A 15597-nucleotide genomic window follows, 5' to 3' on the forward strand; every position below is an offset into this window, starting at 1 on the left:
TAAGAGACTGCCCTGTGTCACTGAACTAAATGTGCTGTGTGCCACAATGTAAAAGATGATGCCTATGGAGTTTGTCAGACTACACAACCAAAAGAAACAGAGTACAAAAATAACATTAAAATACATGAGTGGGAGAAAAAGGGTCTCACTCTCTCCAGGTTAAAAAAAATCAAGTCCTCAAAAGCCAACAAAGTTGCTGGTGGTCTCTAAGGTAGAGGGAATTGGCACATTTCTGAGAATTCTCCCTAACAGATGTCTTGGCATCATTTGAAATGACTGCATTCCTGGTTGCTTAAGATTTCTGCTTGGAATTGATTTTCTGTAATTGACAATTTCTCTTACGTGACGGGTATGTCGCAGGTGAACCTTTAACAGATTCTTCATTTTGGTCTCCCGCTGGTGTCAAAGCCTTATCTGTTTTATCCGAATTTTTATTTGTAATTTGCAGAGAAGCCACCACTTCAGTGCCAGACTTTGGACATTCTAAATTTGGGGGTAATGGTTGTGACATGTACAGCAGATAGGCTAGAGATCAAATTGTCCACATGCGCTCCACTTAAGTTCATTTATCTGTTGGCACCATTTAAGTAGAATCTTCATAGCGAACTGCAAAGTGGACAAGGATGATTGTATTTCTGTAAACTGATCCATAGCTACAGAATGGGTAGATATAGAAAGGGAGTGAGTAGTGTCAAGAGGCGGGCACATATTAGGGGAGGCTGATGACCTTACTGGGTTGTTAATTTCTATTTGGGACACATTCTTGTGTGGCAATGATGAATCAGATGGATTTCTTTATCATTTTTATTAGCCGCCACACTTCCTTGTTGCGAATAGCAAACAGCTAGATGTGAATTATCATCAATATCACTTAAATTTGAACTTGCATCCGGCTCCACTGTGTCACTGACAAATTGGGTCTCCGCCTGTGCATGGACCTGGGCATGTACTTTGTTTTGGGCAATGGCAAAGAAAGATATTAACCCATTGATGGGCTCCGCTAGTCTGAGCCACTTCATGTTCGCTAGTAGCAGATTGCATATTAACAGGCTTTTGCGTTTTGTTTCCATTTGTCTTGGACTTGCTCCCATTTATATGTGCACATTTTTACTGGCATTCTACTTTTAGTGTGCAGCAGAGAACTTAAGTAGATGGAATACAACGCCAGGCAGAAAAGACTGTAAACTGCACAGCGTTGTCGATGGAATGCTTACAAAGAGAGACTGGTTTCAGGCGTGGAGGGCTAGGAAGGGCTCAAAGGTGCAGGGAGCACAATCCCGTGCTCGTTCACCTTTCCTCCGCTCTTGCGTGTACAGCTAAGGCTGACGCCAGATCCCTGTGTGCTCTTTTTTAGCCCTTCGTTGGATCCCAGATATTTTCTTTACCAGCAACGGCAAAAGCTAGTTGGCGTGGTTTAGTTTGTCCTTTTACACTCGGACATGTGGTGCTTTTTGGAGTGGGGGGTACTGAGAGAAGTATTCTTCTCTCTAGTTTGCACTCTGCTCCAGGAGCCGGTACACAGGATTTTAATCGGGCTCATGGTAATTGGTAGTTAATGAATAGTAAGAGCAGTTATGCAGAGGCAGAGCTTTTGAGATCACTCCCTGTGGGTCATTCTGTCATTCAGAGCTTGAGACCACCCCTCCACATCGATCACCATCAATGGCAGAGCGTACCAGAATGTACCGCAGGCCAAAACAGTAACACAACAGAACCGCAGTACCCGCTCCCATCTGCGTCCTGTCCAAGTGGAGCCTGTTGTCTCCAGGCTCGAGGAAAGGACCCACAGGGGTAAACGCCACGTGTCAAGCCATACTGAAAGGAAACAGGAAAGCGAATGGGAGGATTCACAATCAGCCACTTCCGAAAACGAACCACCAGAGTGATAATGGCTGCAGAGAGGTAGCGCAGGAGAGAGCTTGCTAGTTCGTTGTGTGGTCCAGGGACACTTGCAAAGGATCCCATGGCAACAGATCCTTGTGAGCAAGGGCCGAGACTGGTTGTTACCACTGGTCCAAGGGTCGAAGCACCAGCAAGGTTGACAAGACTGAGGAGCAGGGCTTCACTGGGCCAACCACTGGAATCTGTTGGTCACCTGCAGCGGTTGTCGGTGAACTGCTGGTCTTTCTCAAAGTATTTTCTCCTATAGTAGGATCTGATGGAAAAAAAGGAGGGCTCCTGCAAAAGTTCAAGATTCAAGCTGGGTGCAAGCCCAAGCCCACCAATGGTAAGAATCTGCACCATTCAAACAGCCAGGGGTTGTGCAATCCTGGACTACCACTGTTCATCCAGCAACAGACATCCGGGCGCCAGAGGATGTGGACTGGGACCAGATAGTCCCAGCCCCCTCCTTTGGCTCACACACACAAAGCCCTTTACCTGCGAAAGCAGCAGCTGTCATGTCAAAGGGATTTTTATGAGGCATTGCCTGACCTGAGAAGACGAGACAAAGTCCAAAGAAAAAGTGAAAAATGTGGCACAGCCATTTTAGGGTCCCAGCCACCAGTAAATGCAAAAGTGCATGGAAAAAATATAAACGGTAATAATCACGCAGCTGCCACCATCTTGTCTTTGTTACATTGTAAAAGTAACAAAAATGGCATTATATAAAAGGTTAAGGATGCAACGTTTCCTAACTGTACTTCACTGTAAGGTGATGTGTACAATTGTAAAAATACAAGAATTCCTAGTAAAAATACAAGAATTCATAGAGACACACTCAGTACTGACATTCTTAAGAACCGATCAGTTTCCTCACAAGAATAAGCAAAACGGGCAAGAGACGTAAAATGGAAGACGTTGACATCCAAAAAGTGATGACCGCATTCAAAACACAGCAGAAAGAATGGTCTAGCCCAGTTTTGCCAACCTTCAGTTTAGCCAAATGCATTTTTGCTGACTTTTTGTTGCCACAAAATGCAGATGGTAAATTGGGGTAGGGTAAGTATGTATGTATGTATGTATGTATGTATGTATGTATGTATGTATGTATGTATGTATGTATGTATGTATGTATGTATGTATGTATGTATGTATGTATGTATGTATGTATGTATGTATGTATGTATGTATGTATGTATGTATGTATGTATGTATGTATGTATGTATGTATGTGTGTGTGTATGTATATGCGTGGGAATAGTGGGTGGGGGGGTCCCGGCCTTCATTTTATTTGTTTATTTTATTTGTATGGCGCACCGAGCCCGAAGGTAACGGGGCGCAAGTGGTACAAGATTACTTTCAGCTTAAGTTACAGAGTGTTATTTTGCTATAAAGAGTGGAAAAGTCGGTAAAAAGAAATTAGTCAATTCTTCATAGAACCAAAGGAATGGGGTTCCATAGGAATCTATGGATGTAAAGGTGTAATAAGAAAATCTTTCCTAACTGGGAGCGATGGCACTGGCTTCCAGCCAATTAAATACCTTCCTCCGGCCCTTCGGACTGCAGTGGCCGGCCAGGCCTGATTATCCAATCCTGGCACTATATAAGAGCAGAATTTTGCAGGTTTGTAGAGCAAGTTCAACAAGAGTGTGGAGTCTGAAAAGGGCACCAAGAGAGCCGAATATAAGCACAGAAGAGAGCACCACAGAGGATATGGGAAGAAAGAGAGGAGTGAGCAGAATAGGTGAGGAGAAAGTGGGAAGCAGGGACAGGGAGGAGATGGAGGCGTCGGGGGAGGATAAAGTGGATCTGACGAGTGAAGGTAGTAGAAGAGACCCACAAGAATTAAGAGAAGTGAGGTGAAGGGTAGTGAGAAGAGAAGCTGACTGGGTATTGACAGACCAAAATCAAAGAGGTAGTAAAAACAACTAGGAAAAAAGGCAGGAAAGAGAGACTGGTGGTAACATGAGAGGGAGGAAGGGTGAGCGAGTGGGTGAGTTGCAAAATGTTGGCACGAGAGAGTGACTTACAAATGGGGAAGTGGAAAGAAAAGGGAAACTGCAGCAGTATGTGAAGGAGGGCAAAGAGGAAAGAATGGAAGAATTATAGGGGAGAGAAGACAACCCAGGGGAGAAAAGCCAGACAACTGAACAAATAGACAGAGTTGGAGGCCCGAAGACTGGTGAGCTGGGAACCACGAAGTGGAAGGAGCTGAAGAACCACTCCAAGAGAATGCAATCGCTATGGTAACAGAAGGGCATTAAGCGTAAATTATAGAGAACCAAAGGATTACACTAGATATTGACTGGTTTGGTGCAAGGAGATCATGGTTCATTTTCTTTTAAATGTACTCTTGTACCTGAAGGAAAATGGTGGTTGGGGCCATATAGCAGTAACAATGTCAACCATGGTATGTCTTGTGCCATATCTGTGGTGAGTGGCTTCAAAGAATGCAAATCAGAGGGTTTGGCCATCACAATTCAGTGACTAAATGGGTTTTAATCATCTGTGTTCAGCCATTTACGTTTGCCCAGCACTCGGCTGTACAGAGGCTAAGTGGGCATCGAATATCAGATCAGCCTTTCACATTATTGCTCCCCTCGAGCATGGGGAACGTGTGGTTGAGGGGGGATAGTAATCTTAAATAAGTGCTCTGTGTTGTCACTTGAATATTTGGCTTTGTTTTTTTTGGAGATGCAAAGCTAGAATAAGGCATTTCAGTTTATTTTGTAAATAGCTTTGCTTTAAGACTGGTTCTCTTTTAAAGGCTGAGTATGGGGAGTATTTGAAGAATAGAGTTGAGTTATAGATGGTGAAGGCAGGGATGGGTCTTTTAGAGTGACTAGCTAGGGTAGAAGGGGATATTGTCTAATATCTCTTTAATGGATTATAGTAGGTGGACTATGAACCCCATAGTGTAGACCTGCTGTCTGCCAGTCAGCTTTTTAAGGGGGTCTTCAAGTGTTTGTGGAACGTGGCGAGTGAAGGAAGCGGCATAGTTATGGTGGAAAGAGTTGCATATCATTAGTGTCCCTCCAGAAAAGGATTGGCACTTGGGAACTAGGGATACTGATTTTTGCATCAATGTTATTAATTCTAAATGCTTGTTTTTGCTTTGCGATACATAAGTGTTGATTCTTATTGCCAACTGCTGGTCCAGCAAAACATTAATTCCATTATGGTTGCTGTGCTGAAACTGTGTTGGTAAGAATAGCAAGTCTTTAGTAGTGAAAGTAGTATTCAACTTTTTATGATGAGTCAGTCTGTTCTTGGGAGGGTAAGTCTTTGACAAGAGCCCATGAACTTTGTTTTTTCCTGACTAGTCTTCTGACATTTTTCCCCTAATGAGTCCTTGTCCTAAGACTTAATATTTACAGGAAGATGAATCACTTATAGTTTGCAAGGCTTCTCTGTGTATCCTTGTCACTCATAGAGTAGATCTAGCGGGGCAGTTAAGGTTCTTCTCTCGAGATGAGCAGCGTGATACAAAGGCTTAGGGGAAACTTGCATTAATACTTGAAAATTAAGGCGTCCTATCGATGAGGAGCATGACGAACAAGACACCCTCTACTGGAGGAGTTCCACCCTAATGTTACTACAGAAGTCCCTATCCAGCCTACCAAGCCAGTTTGGGACAACCACACCTAACTTTACCAGGGCTAAATTTGCTGGTTTTGTTTTTTGCAAGCAAATGGGCCAAGGCTGTGGAAAACCCTGTCTTGCCCCCAGTCCCCACTATTGTGGCAACTACATTGAAAAGGTAATTGGTGGATTTTATCCACCCCCGATCTACAAGACCAAGAGGAAGACTAGAGGGAGGCAACACCCCTAGATGAGCAGCATCTTGAGGAAGCATGGGGCTATCCCATGCATCTGCCTGAACATTTCTGTGACTAATTCGACTAATTTGCCAACACAGGACAACCACTTTGCTTAGCCAACACTACTAAAAGGAGCAGTAGCCTAAAAACACAGGAGTCTGATGAAGGTAGCCTTTTTTGAAGGGCACATTAGAAGAAAACCAAACTGTGTCTCATTGATGCAATGTGTTAATAAAAGTATTGCACCTTCCCTTTTGAAACCTGTGTCAACTAGGATTGCAAATGTCAGCATTGAAAGAAATATATAAACCCTCTCCTTCATATTAATTATATATCCAGGAACAGCCTACACCTGACTGGTCATTTTGACGACCAAAGAAAAGAGTGCAGCACCATTCGGGTACTTTGCACCCTCCAAAAAGATTATTAGGCTTTTGGCTGAAAGACTAACGTCGGCTGCATAGTGTGCGGGTCTCTACAGCACTGCCTTGCTGGGCAGATATAAGAGCACATTGGGACACACGTAATGCCCTCCATAAAGATCTACTGGACACCTTGCAAGTATGGTAAGTGTATAGTTCAAGAGAGCCAGCAATCACTAATTGTGATGATATAGCACTGGATGCAGCAGTGGTCAAGAGATGTTCCTGGTTGTGAGGAAAATGGATTTAAACTCAAGACACAAGCTACTTCAATAAACCAATGGAACCCTCACTGGTATTTAATAAAGAAATCCATGTAGTGGGAAAAGTTTAAAAAAGAGCAAGAAACACTTACAAATTGTACGCCAGACCTACCAGCACAAGGAGCTAATGCTTTGAGTCCACGGCTCCACTTACACAGCCTCACATTGTTCCCAATCTTGAGCTGGTGTATAGGGACAGGACACATCAGGCGGACAGCCCAGCTACTACACCTTACCGCAAAGAGCCCAATGCAGTGGAAGAGTCTAATGGGGAGCAACCTCCACTGCAATGCAGTGACACTCGCATTCATGTTCCCTCCCTTGTCACTCCTTTACAAGGCTGAATAACATCGTTCACCACACACATGGGAGGAGATCACAATATAAAAGTGGTGCGAAGCACAGTGAGGCAGGTTTGATGCATCAAGCTAATTGGGAAATCTTGCAATCTGCCTCCACTTCACAGGAGTTTGCTGTCTCATCCTCTGCAACTTCTTTTCAAATAAGTAAATACTCTTCTATTAAAAGGGGAAATTGAGCCAGTGCCAAGACATCAGGAAAACAAAGGTATTTACTCTGTGTAGTTCATTTTAACATCACTGGGAGGCTAAGCTTAGACGTGCAAGGGTCCCCATGAACAGGTTTGTCAATCCACACAATGTCGGCATGTTATGTTATCTTATGTTACTTTGCATTTATATAGCGCCTTATATACCATTGGTATGGTCTGAAGGCGTTGGTAGGTTGAACGCCCTTGGGAACCAAAGTTGAAGTCAGTAGAGAGAGTCAAAGGTGCGTGTGAGCACCGGATATGTGTGCAGCTGGTGTGGCATTCGTGTAATAGCTGCTTCTTAGCGGTAGGTGTGGTGGTTGAGAGGTCAATAGTATGTGTTCGTTCTGGCAGGAATTATCCAGACCGATCGTGGCTGCGTTAGGCCTGAGGAGAACGCCTGGCTGGGGGGTGTGTAACCAGCAGTGTTTAGAGTGATGGGGAGTATGAGGCAGATGTTGGTATGAGAACAGCTATACCGAATGGTGTCATAGTATCGCTGTGTTCTATTTGAGTGGTGGTGTAGAGAAGAGAGTAAGCGTGGAGATGTGAATATGGTGGTTTACTGTAGGTGCTTGAGATCGCGCCCACTCCAATCGTTCCATGAACTTCATCCGTTCCATGTACTCCGACTGTTACGTGCATTACGACCGTTTCAAGCACTCAGACCGTTCCTTTCAATGCTCTTTCAGACGTTCCATGCCCTCCAAAACATTTCATGTTCATTCCGCCATTCTGTGCACTCCAATCCGCTCGGTGCACACCAACCCGTTCCATGCACTCCCGACCGTTACATGCACTTCAACCATTTTATGCACTTCTCCTTTCATTCGTTCTACCCACGTTATCCTTTGTCCATGCATCATCCATACACATAAGTCATCTTCACACTGCTCCTTTCATTCGTTCTACCCATGTTATCCTTACTCCATGCATCATCCATCCACATATGTCATCTTCGCACGTTCCATTCACTTAACTAATTGCACCCACTTCACTAGTTCCCCCCACTTCGCCGGTTCCAAGCACATCACCCGTTCATTCACCTACTTCATCCGTTCTACCATTTCACCCGTTCCACGTCAGTTCACCCGTTCCGTCCACACCCTTCACCCGTTCCATCCACACACTTCACCCGATATAGGGCATCCACTTCACCCGCTCACCCTATATAGGGTAGACTTTCAAGACTTTGGCACAGTGACGTTATTAGGGACACTGTCAAATCCCGCTATGTCAGAGTGGTGGTGTTATATACACTTCTAGAATCAACTTTGTACCGAGAGGATATTAGGCACACTTAAAAATTCAACCAAGGCACGCACATACGTGCCCTTTCAGACACTCTCTGAAAAGAGGCTATTGGGCACACTTCTAGATTCACAGCGAGGCTGTTGGGTACACTTTTAAATTCAACTTATCTCAAAGAGGCTATTGGGAGCACTTCTAGATTCACAGCGAGGCTATTGGGTACACTTTAAATTCAACTTTTCACAGAGAGGCTATTGGGCACATTTCTAAATTCAACTTCTAAATGTACTTCTAAATTCAACTTTCACAGGAAGGCTATTGAGCGTACTTCTTAATTCATAGAGAGGCTATTGGCACACTTCTAAATTCAACTTCTAATTGCACTTCTAAATTCAACTTTAACAGAGGCTATTGGGCACACTTCTAGATTCACAGCGAGGCTATTGGGTACACTTTAAAATTCCACTATTTCACAGGGAGGCTATTGGGGACACTTCTAAATTCAGCTTTTCACAGAGAGGCTATTGGGAACACTTCTAAATTCAACTTCTAAATGCACTTCTAAATTCAACTTTTCACAAAGAGGCTATTGGGAGCGCTTCTAAATTCAACTTTTCATAAAGAGGCTATTTAGCTCACTTCTAGATTCACAGCGAGGCTATTGGGTACACTTTTATAATCAACTATTCACAAATAGGCTATTGGGCACACTTCTAAATTCATCTTCTAAACGCACTTCTAAATTCAATTTTCACAAAGAGGCTATTGGGAACGCTTCTAAATTCAACTATTCACAGATGCGCTATTGGGCACCTTCTAGATTCACATCGAGGCTATTGGTTACACTTTTAAATTCAGCTTTCCACAAAGAGGCTCGGCTATTGGGCACACTTCTAAATTCGACTTCTAAATGCGCTTCAAAATTCAACTTTTCACAGATAGGCTATTGGACACCTTCTAGATTCACATCGAGGCTATTGGGTACACTTTTAAATTCAGCTTTTCACAAAGAGGCTAGGCTATTGGGCACACTTCTAAATTCAACTTCTAGATGCACTTCTAAGTTCAACTTTTCACAAAGAGGCTATTGGGGACACTTCTAAATTCAACTTTTCACGAAGAGGCTATTGGGAACACTTCTAAATTCACAGCGAGGCTATTGTGTACACTTTTAAATGCAACTTTTCACAGAGAGGCTATTGGGCACCTTCTAGATTCAACTTCTAAATGCACTTCTAAAGTTCAGAACTCCATACTAGTGTGGCAAATGCGAACAGTCACATTTCTATCTAGATGTAACGCAAGCTAGGTTCAGAATTCTAAGTGTGGTGCAGCTAAGAATCACATATGCTAGCGATCATATTTCTGAAATTCCATCTAAGTGTGGCATATGCTAACAATCACATTTCGATCTAGATGCGACGCAGGCTGAACTTAGTGGTTCTCTCGGGATATGGTACTAGTTAAATTATATTGCAGGCAGTGTTTGCTGTCCAGCCATGAATAGGTTTAGGCTGATGGTCACATATCTCTCTAATAATGCATGGTGTAAGTCTGTAGCAGTCTAGGCCATTGAAAGTTAAGTTAGAGTGGCAGGAGCTTTCTGGAGTAGAGTAATTGCTCTACCCCCCACCCATGCCAACACTTTTGTCGGTGTCTGGTGGCTTCCTTGGCTTCCCCTGCTGACACCTGCAGACACATCTTGGAGCCGCCAATGTCGGAGGCGCCCTTGGCCTTGGGCCCTTAGCCGCAGGGGCTGCCAGGCAGAGGGCTGCCCTGGGAGGGTGTATGATATGTGGCCAAGAGACCAATCAGGGTGCCGGGGGAGAGTTGGGAGGCGGGATTGGCTGGGAAGGAGCAAGGGGACTCGAGCACGCTAACAAAAGCCATATTAAAACACTTTTACAGTGTTTTAGGTTGTTGTGGGGCCATCTGGGGGCAAACTCACCGTGGGCATCCTCCTGGAGAGTGATGGTGGTGGCGAGGACGGTGGATGCAGTCAGCCAATCACGCGAGGGGGGCGGGGTCAGGGAGTCCCATGAGGCGGGAAACACCAGGAAAGTACAATGCGCTTCGAGCGCAACAAATGTCCCAAATATTCTCAATCTGGCCCAAAATGGGGGAGAGCACAGCATGCACATCTTACCTTGCCCAAGAGATTGCCACAAATCATGACCACATTACATGAGGCAATCTCCTTTCTGAAAAGAGGGGAATAGATGGCCACTATGGACAGCATAGCTTCATGTTCCCAGCTCATTGCAAATACCTCTGTTTAGGGTGAGCACATGTCCCTTCCTTTTAAAAGTACTTTCTTTTGGAATTGCATTGGCACCTCATGTAGACAGCAAGATGCTAGCACGAGTCGAAGTGCACTTGCGTCAACTACAAAAATCCCAGTGTAGCCTATGTGAATAATTGGTTCATAACAGGGTAAAGCACCAACAAATGCCACGCAAATATCTGAAAGGACAGTCAGGCTCTATCCGCTGGGGTTCTCAAATGCCCATAAAAGTTCCTTGGGGCAATTCTGGACACAAGGGCGACTGCTTGCCTTTCAGAGGAAAAGGTGCAGGCTCTTATGACACGGATCCCTTTTAATCAAGCCATGCAGTCCATAATTCACTGGGAATGATGGCATCATGCGTTATCCTCATGCCACGTGTGTATACGTGCAAACTGATTATGCAAGAGTGGCTTTCAAGGTGTTAAAGCCACTGAAGACGTGGACTATCTCAAACATGTTAAATGGACCAGCTTTTGTCACTCGATAGTGCCAACTGTACTTGGTTCAGAGTCCACTTGACTCCATACACCATCCTTGCCAATAGACTAATGAGTTTCCAAGTCCGACTAGATAAAGGGACTGATGGTTGGGCGCAGCGCACTATGGACGGTGATGTGACGGGCGTGCCCGTGCGAGAAAGTTCTTGAAAATACTGCTATGCTACAGGTTCAGTTCCGGGTTCCCGTATCTGGGACATCCCATCCAGTTTGGAGAAAAAGGGAACTCTGGATTAAGACTACAGTTGTCGCTGTGGTTAGTAGCCTTTACAAAGTTGCATCTGGCACTGAATGTAGGTCATGAAAACTTTTGACATCAGCTGCTTTAAATCTACTAGAGCACAGTACAATGAGACTTCCTCTACATGATTTTGCTTGGCAAATTCAGGGACACATCCTGTGTTGAGCCTGACCCAAACCACAGCCATTTTCCAATTTAAACGCAAGAGGGAATGCAGTCGTGATGCGTTAAAAATTTGGTGAGTGCACCAGGCAAATTGTTAGATCTCCTTTTAGTCTCTTCCTTTGCTTAAGGAAATCTGACATAATTTGCCCATTGCGCTTAGATCCTTTACCCTTTTTCACAATTGGGTTTTGTTCTGCGCTCACTCCCCAGTACTTGCTTATGCTGCAATGCACAGACTGTATTGCAAACGGAAAATGAAATCTGGTTTCTCAGAAGCTAGCCCTCATCGCTTGCTTAGAGTACTTGAGACCTTGCAACCTCTTGTTCTTAAAGGGCAAATATTTTTATAATGAAATGCTCAATCACCTAATCTGATAGTGGATATCTGTGGGATAGGCGCCCTTTAGTAGTTGTAGCACTTGAGAGATGGAGAGTTCCTCTGACACTCTTCTGGCATCTTGTTTAGGCACTTATTCTGTTTGCACCTAGGGGAGTGTGAGATATGTGGGTCTGACGAAAGACATTTCTCGCTAGGTGCTGGCTTAGCTGTTCACACTGGGATGCAGAACACAGTTTTGGAGGCTGTTTTGGACTACCAAGCGCTCGCTTCCTCATAGCTTGACTAGGTGGTGTTTTTTTTTCAGCGTTGTGGGTGGAATACAGTGCTGTAATTGGTCATCTGACCTCCTAGGGTAAGCAGCCTGGTCTCATGTCTACTTCATTATCTATGCTCTAAGTTGTAAAGCTATTACGGCTTTCGCTGCATCTTCTAACCTATATTGCCCTGACAACCTGGAGATGCCACTTGCAAGTACTCCCTCTGTGCGCCCAGCCACTTTCTTCTCTATTGCTGCTCGCCCATGCAGTCTTGCATGCTTTTCCCCACAGAAATCGGATATGGTTGACACCATTGACTTCATGTGTGGTTCCTCCTCAGGTGGGTGATAATTTGGGAAGTCATATTTCCCAGGATATTTCTGCTTTTCATCCTATGGCCACTTGCCCTTCGCCTATCAATATGAGCTTTCAACAAAAGGGTCTGCCAGGAACAAACCGGAACAGCATGATTTCTCACCTGGCTTACCCATAGTGTCACTTGTTTTTGTGGTCCACCAGTCATCCTGTTTTATCTCCTAAAGGGGATCGTGTGAAGCTGCATTCACCTATCCCTTGTGGCTTAGATTCAATGCATCACTCGTTTAAGATAGGCGAACATTCCATCTCTACCTTAAAACATTTTTTTTAACTAAATTCATTCATAGGCCTGTAAGACAACATCAGTACAGACCTGAAAGACATCCTTTTTTAACACCTTGAATTCCAAGAGCTTTCCTGGAGGGCTTTATCCTGGACGAGAAAATAAGGCCAGCACCATCAGATAATTCTAGACTAGCTGGGCCGGCAGCATACAGATTGCAACCTTTAGTTAACATCCCAGTAGGGTTTAAGATGGCAGCGCCAGAGGTCTCTCTGGTGACATCTGGTCCCAGTACAGCTCCTGATTAATCTATTATGTGTACCGAACCTGTCGTACATAGGTCACAAATTCAGACAAAAGGGAAAGTCTAAAAATGTCAAACATGGCTACTGCAAAGCCCTGGGGTTCCCACAGGTTTCCCATGGCACATTATCAATCATATTATGTTTGTCTTTTTTTATTTTTTACTTTAGTCCCATTTTCACACCCACTGTTCCGTGATGGGTCATCTCGGGAGTGTTCTGCTTAACAGTTGAGCAGGTTGCTCCAGCAAATGCCCTAAAGTGTGCATCCCCTGAGGTGCCTTTACCTACTTACAAGCCTGTCGAGGGTACTGCAACCTGGCTGGCACTTCTAGTCTTCTCAATCCTAATCCATATACTGGCAAGGGTTGCCTATGGCCTAGCCCACCTTTTGAATGGATTGGGTGAAGGGGAAGTCTTTTTGTCCCCAAAGAATCCTAACCTCTGCACGGCCCCTTGCTGCTTTCTTGGAAGCAAAACGGAATCCATTGGGAGAGTTTATCCTCATTGAATTCTGAAACATTTTGAAGAAGCATTTTGTTAGGCTTGGCACTTGACACCACCCTATGCTTTCTGCCATACTAATAGCAAAATGGAAAATCATAAGCGAAGGTGCAGAACCCAAGGATTAACTTTGCTTATGCCTTTATTGGCGGTAGTGTTATTTTACAAATGCAGTGTTCATTATGGTAAGAATAATTTGTAATTTTAAAACAGACTTGTGTGCCATGGCTATCATTTTGGTGGCTTTTTGGCAATAGGTTCTGCAAGAGATGAAATTGGTGTATTAAATACAAGATAATGTGTGCTATATTCCTGCATGTACAACTGTCAATTTGATATTTGCCAGTGTTTTAAAAAAACATAAAGATTTAAATCGTTTCTTGGATTGTGGAAAACAACCAATTACTGTGTGTTGTGTATTGATTGGTTCATTCGAGTGACATTCTAATTGTGGCACATTGCACCTGGCCATTTTAAAATGTGTGGCTTTTTATCTCCAATAATGATATACCTAAGCCATTTCAAGAACAATGATTACTCAGACTGGATACAAGTGGGTCAACATGCTTTGAGGATTTTACTATTAAGCAACCGTTAAACTATGTAATGTGAAGAGGTCTTCTTTACATGTGGCTCCACAAGAGGTTTGCGGCAGGAGGGGCTAGAAAGGTGGGCGGTGGTGGTAATTAGTGCATGGTTGCCAGTGTGTTTCTACGTGGTTTGTGGTGGTGACTTTAGATGACGGTGCTGGAGCCGCTGGAGTGGGGCACATGAAGGTGTGATACAGCTAGAGATGCAGTGGACCTTGGGCTTTGAGTCCTTTGTCTAGAAAGTTAATGTGGGAGGGGTGCTAGTTGTTAGTATGCAGAAAGCAGTTGTGTGTGTTGGGGGTGGGGGGGTGTGTGTGGTCTCAGTAGTGTAAATCATGACGGTAGATTGAGAGATGAGACAGTATGTTGGGTGAAAGGGTGGTGGTTTCGACTCTTGTGAAGTCCTGTTAAGAGTTTGGCATTTACTATTGCACCTCATAATACTTGTGGAACTAATGGTGTTAGACAAGTCAATTTGTATTTTTGTAAAAATATATATATATTTTTTTTTTTTATTGCAGGGTGGACTTGTGGGTCTTGTAGACTATCCAGATGATGATGAAGAGGAGGAGGAGGAGGAGGAAGAGGAGGAAGAAAAGGAAGACATTTTACCTTTGTCAAAGAAAGCAAGGCTTGGGTCTTAATAACAGCATCTGCCTCACTTGCTTGATAACAGATTTCCCCAAAAAATGACAATAAAGCAGCAGTCTTGTGAACTTCTGTGTCTAACACAGGTTAACCAGTACACATGGATTTCTGCTGATCAAGTGCCAATTCAAAGGAGCAGGAGGAAGGTCGGGGATGGTAATTAAAGGGGAAAGACTTGACACCTTTGAGCTCTCCAGCTTGGACCACAAATTGCCCTTTTCTCAGGGAAGGAAATGGAAAAAAAGCCAACAGGGCAGGAGTTTTGTTTGTGGAACTCTGGATTGGCTGGTCAGTTGCTCCAAATCAGAAATGTGCTTTCTCGGACCATGTTTATAAGACTTCGAAGAACAGGCAATTTTGCCAGTGATTCTTCACACCTTACGAAGAATGCCAGCAGTTTCTTTGTGCAAAGAGACCTGCCTTTGAAATCATACATTCTGAACATTTTAGTCGAGCTACAACAGGTTTTAAAAACCTCTGTTGGGGGAGGGCTGAATATAAAGATCCCCTTTTTTATGTGTTCCCTTCTACCCTTAAAACTGCAGATTTCTTTTGGAGCTAAGGGGTTTGTTAATCCCTTCTTGATTAAAGATTGAGTGGAATTCTAGATGTGGTGGTTTTTGTGTCCTGAACTTAATTTCCATTTTATTTTTTGCCCTCTCCCTGAGCATATTGTTCGAATACACATTTGGGACCATTAAACATTTTTTGATGTAATATGATCTTATTGTTCTGGTACCTGTTTTACCCTGTGTTTGTGTTTTACACCTCATTCGTTTTCTTTGTTTCAGGATTTTATATTGGATGGTGTATTTTTAATCTGCAAATTAATTTTAATATGTTCTTTCAACAGCAATACTGTTTTGTGTATAATTTAGTATGTGAGCAGCTGTCACAAACACCCAATGTGGAAATCCAACAATCTGGTAGAAATAAAAGTACCAAACCTGTTGGAAAAAATTGCAAACATGAAGTTA

General features: G+C 43.7%; 1 protein-coding gene across 1 annotated transcript in view; it reads left to right on the forward strand.

Annotated features, from left to right (window-relative positions):
• The window catches only part of PPP4R3A (protein phosphatase 4 regulatory subunit 3A), a 547019-nt gene extending 531677 nt beyond the window's left edge, over nucleotides 1-15342 (forward strand). The window contains exon 15 of the mRNA XM_069637435.1: nucleotides 14494-15342. Coding sequence (XP_069493536.1) covers nucleotides 14494-14616 — 123 coding nt within the window. The 3' untranslated portion in view covers nucleotides 14617-15342. The remainder of the gene's footprint in view (nucleotides 1-14493) is intronic.
• Nucleotides 15343-15597: the final 255 nt, after the last annotated feature.

The sequence above is a fragment of the Ambystoma mexicanum genome, chromosome 14 (assembly GCF_040938575.1).
Source record: "Ambystoma mexicanum isolate Mex_15411 chromosome 14, UKY_AmexF1_1, whole genome shotgun sequence".
Taxonomy (NCBI): Eukaryota; Metazoa; Chordata; class Amphibia; order Caudata; family Ambystomatidae; genus Ambystoma; species Ambystoma mexicanum.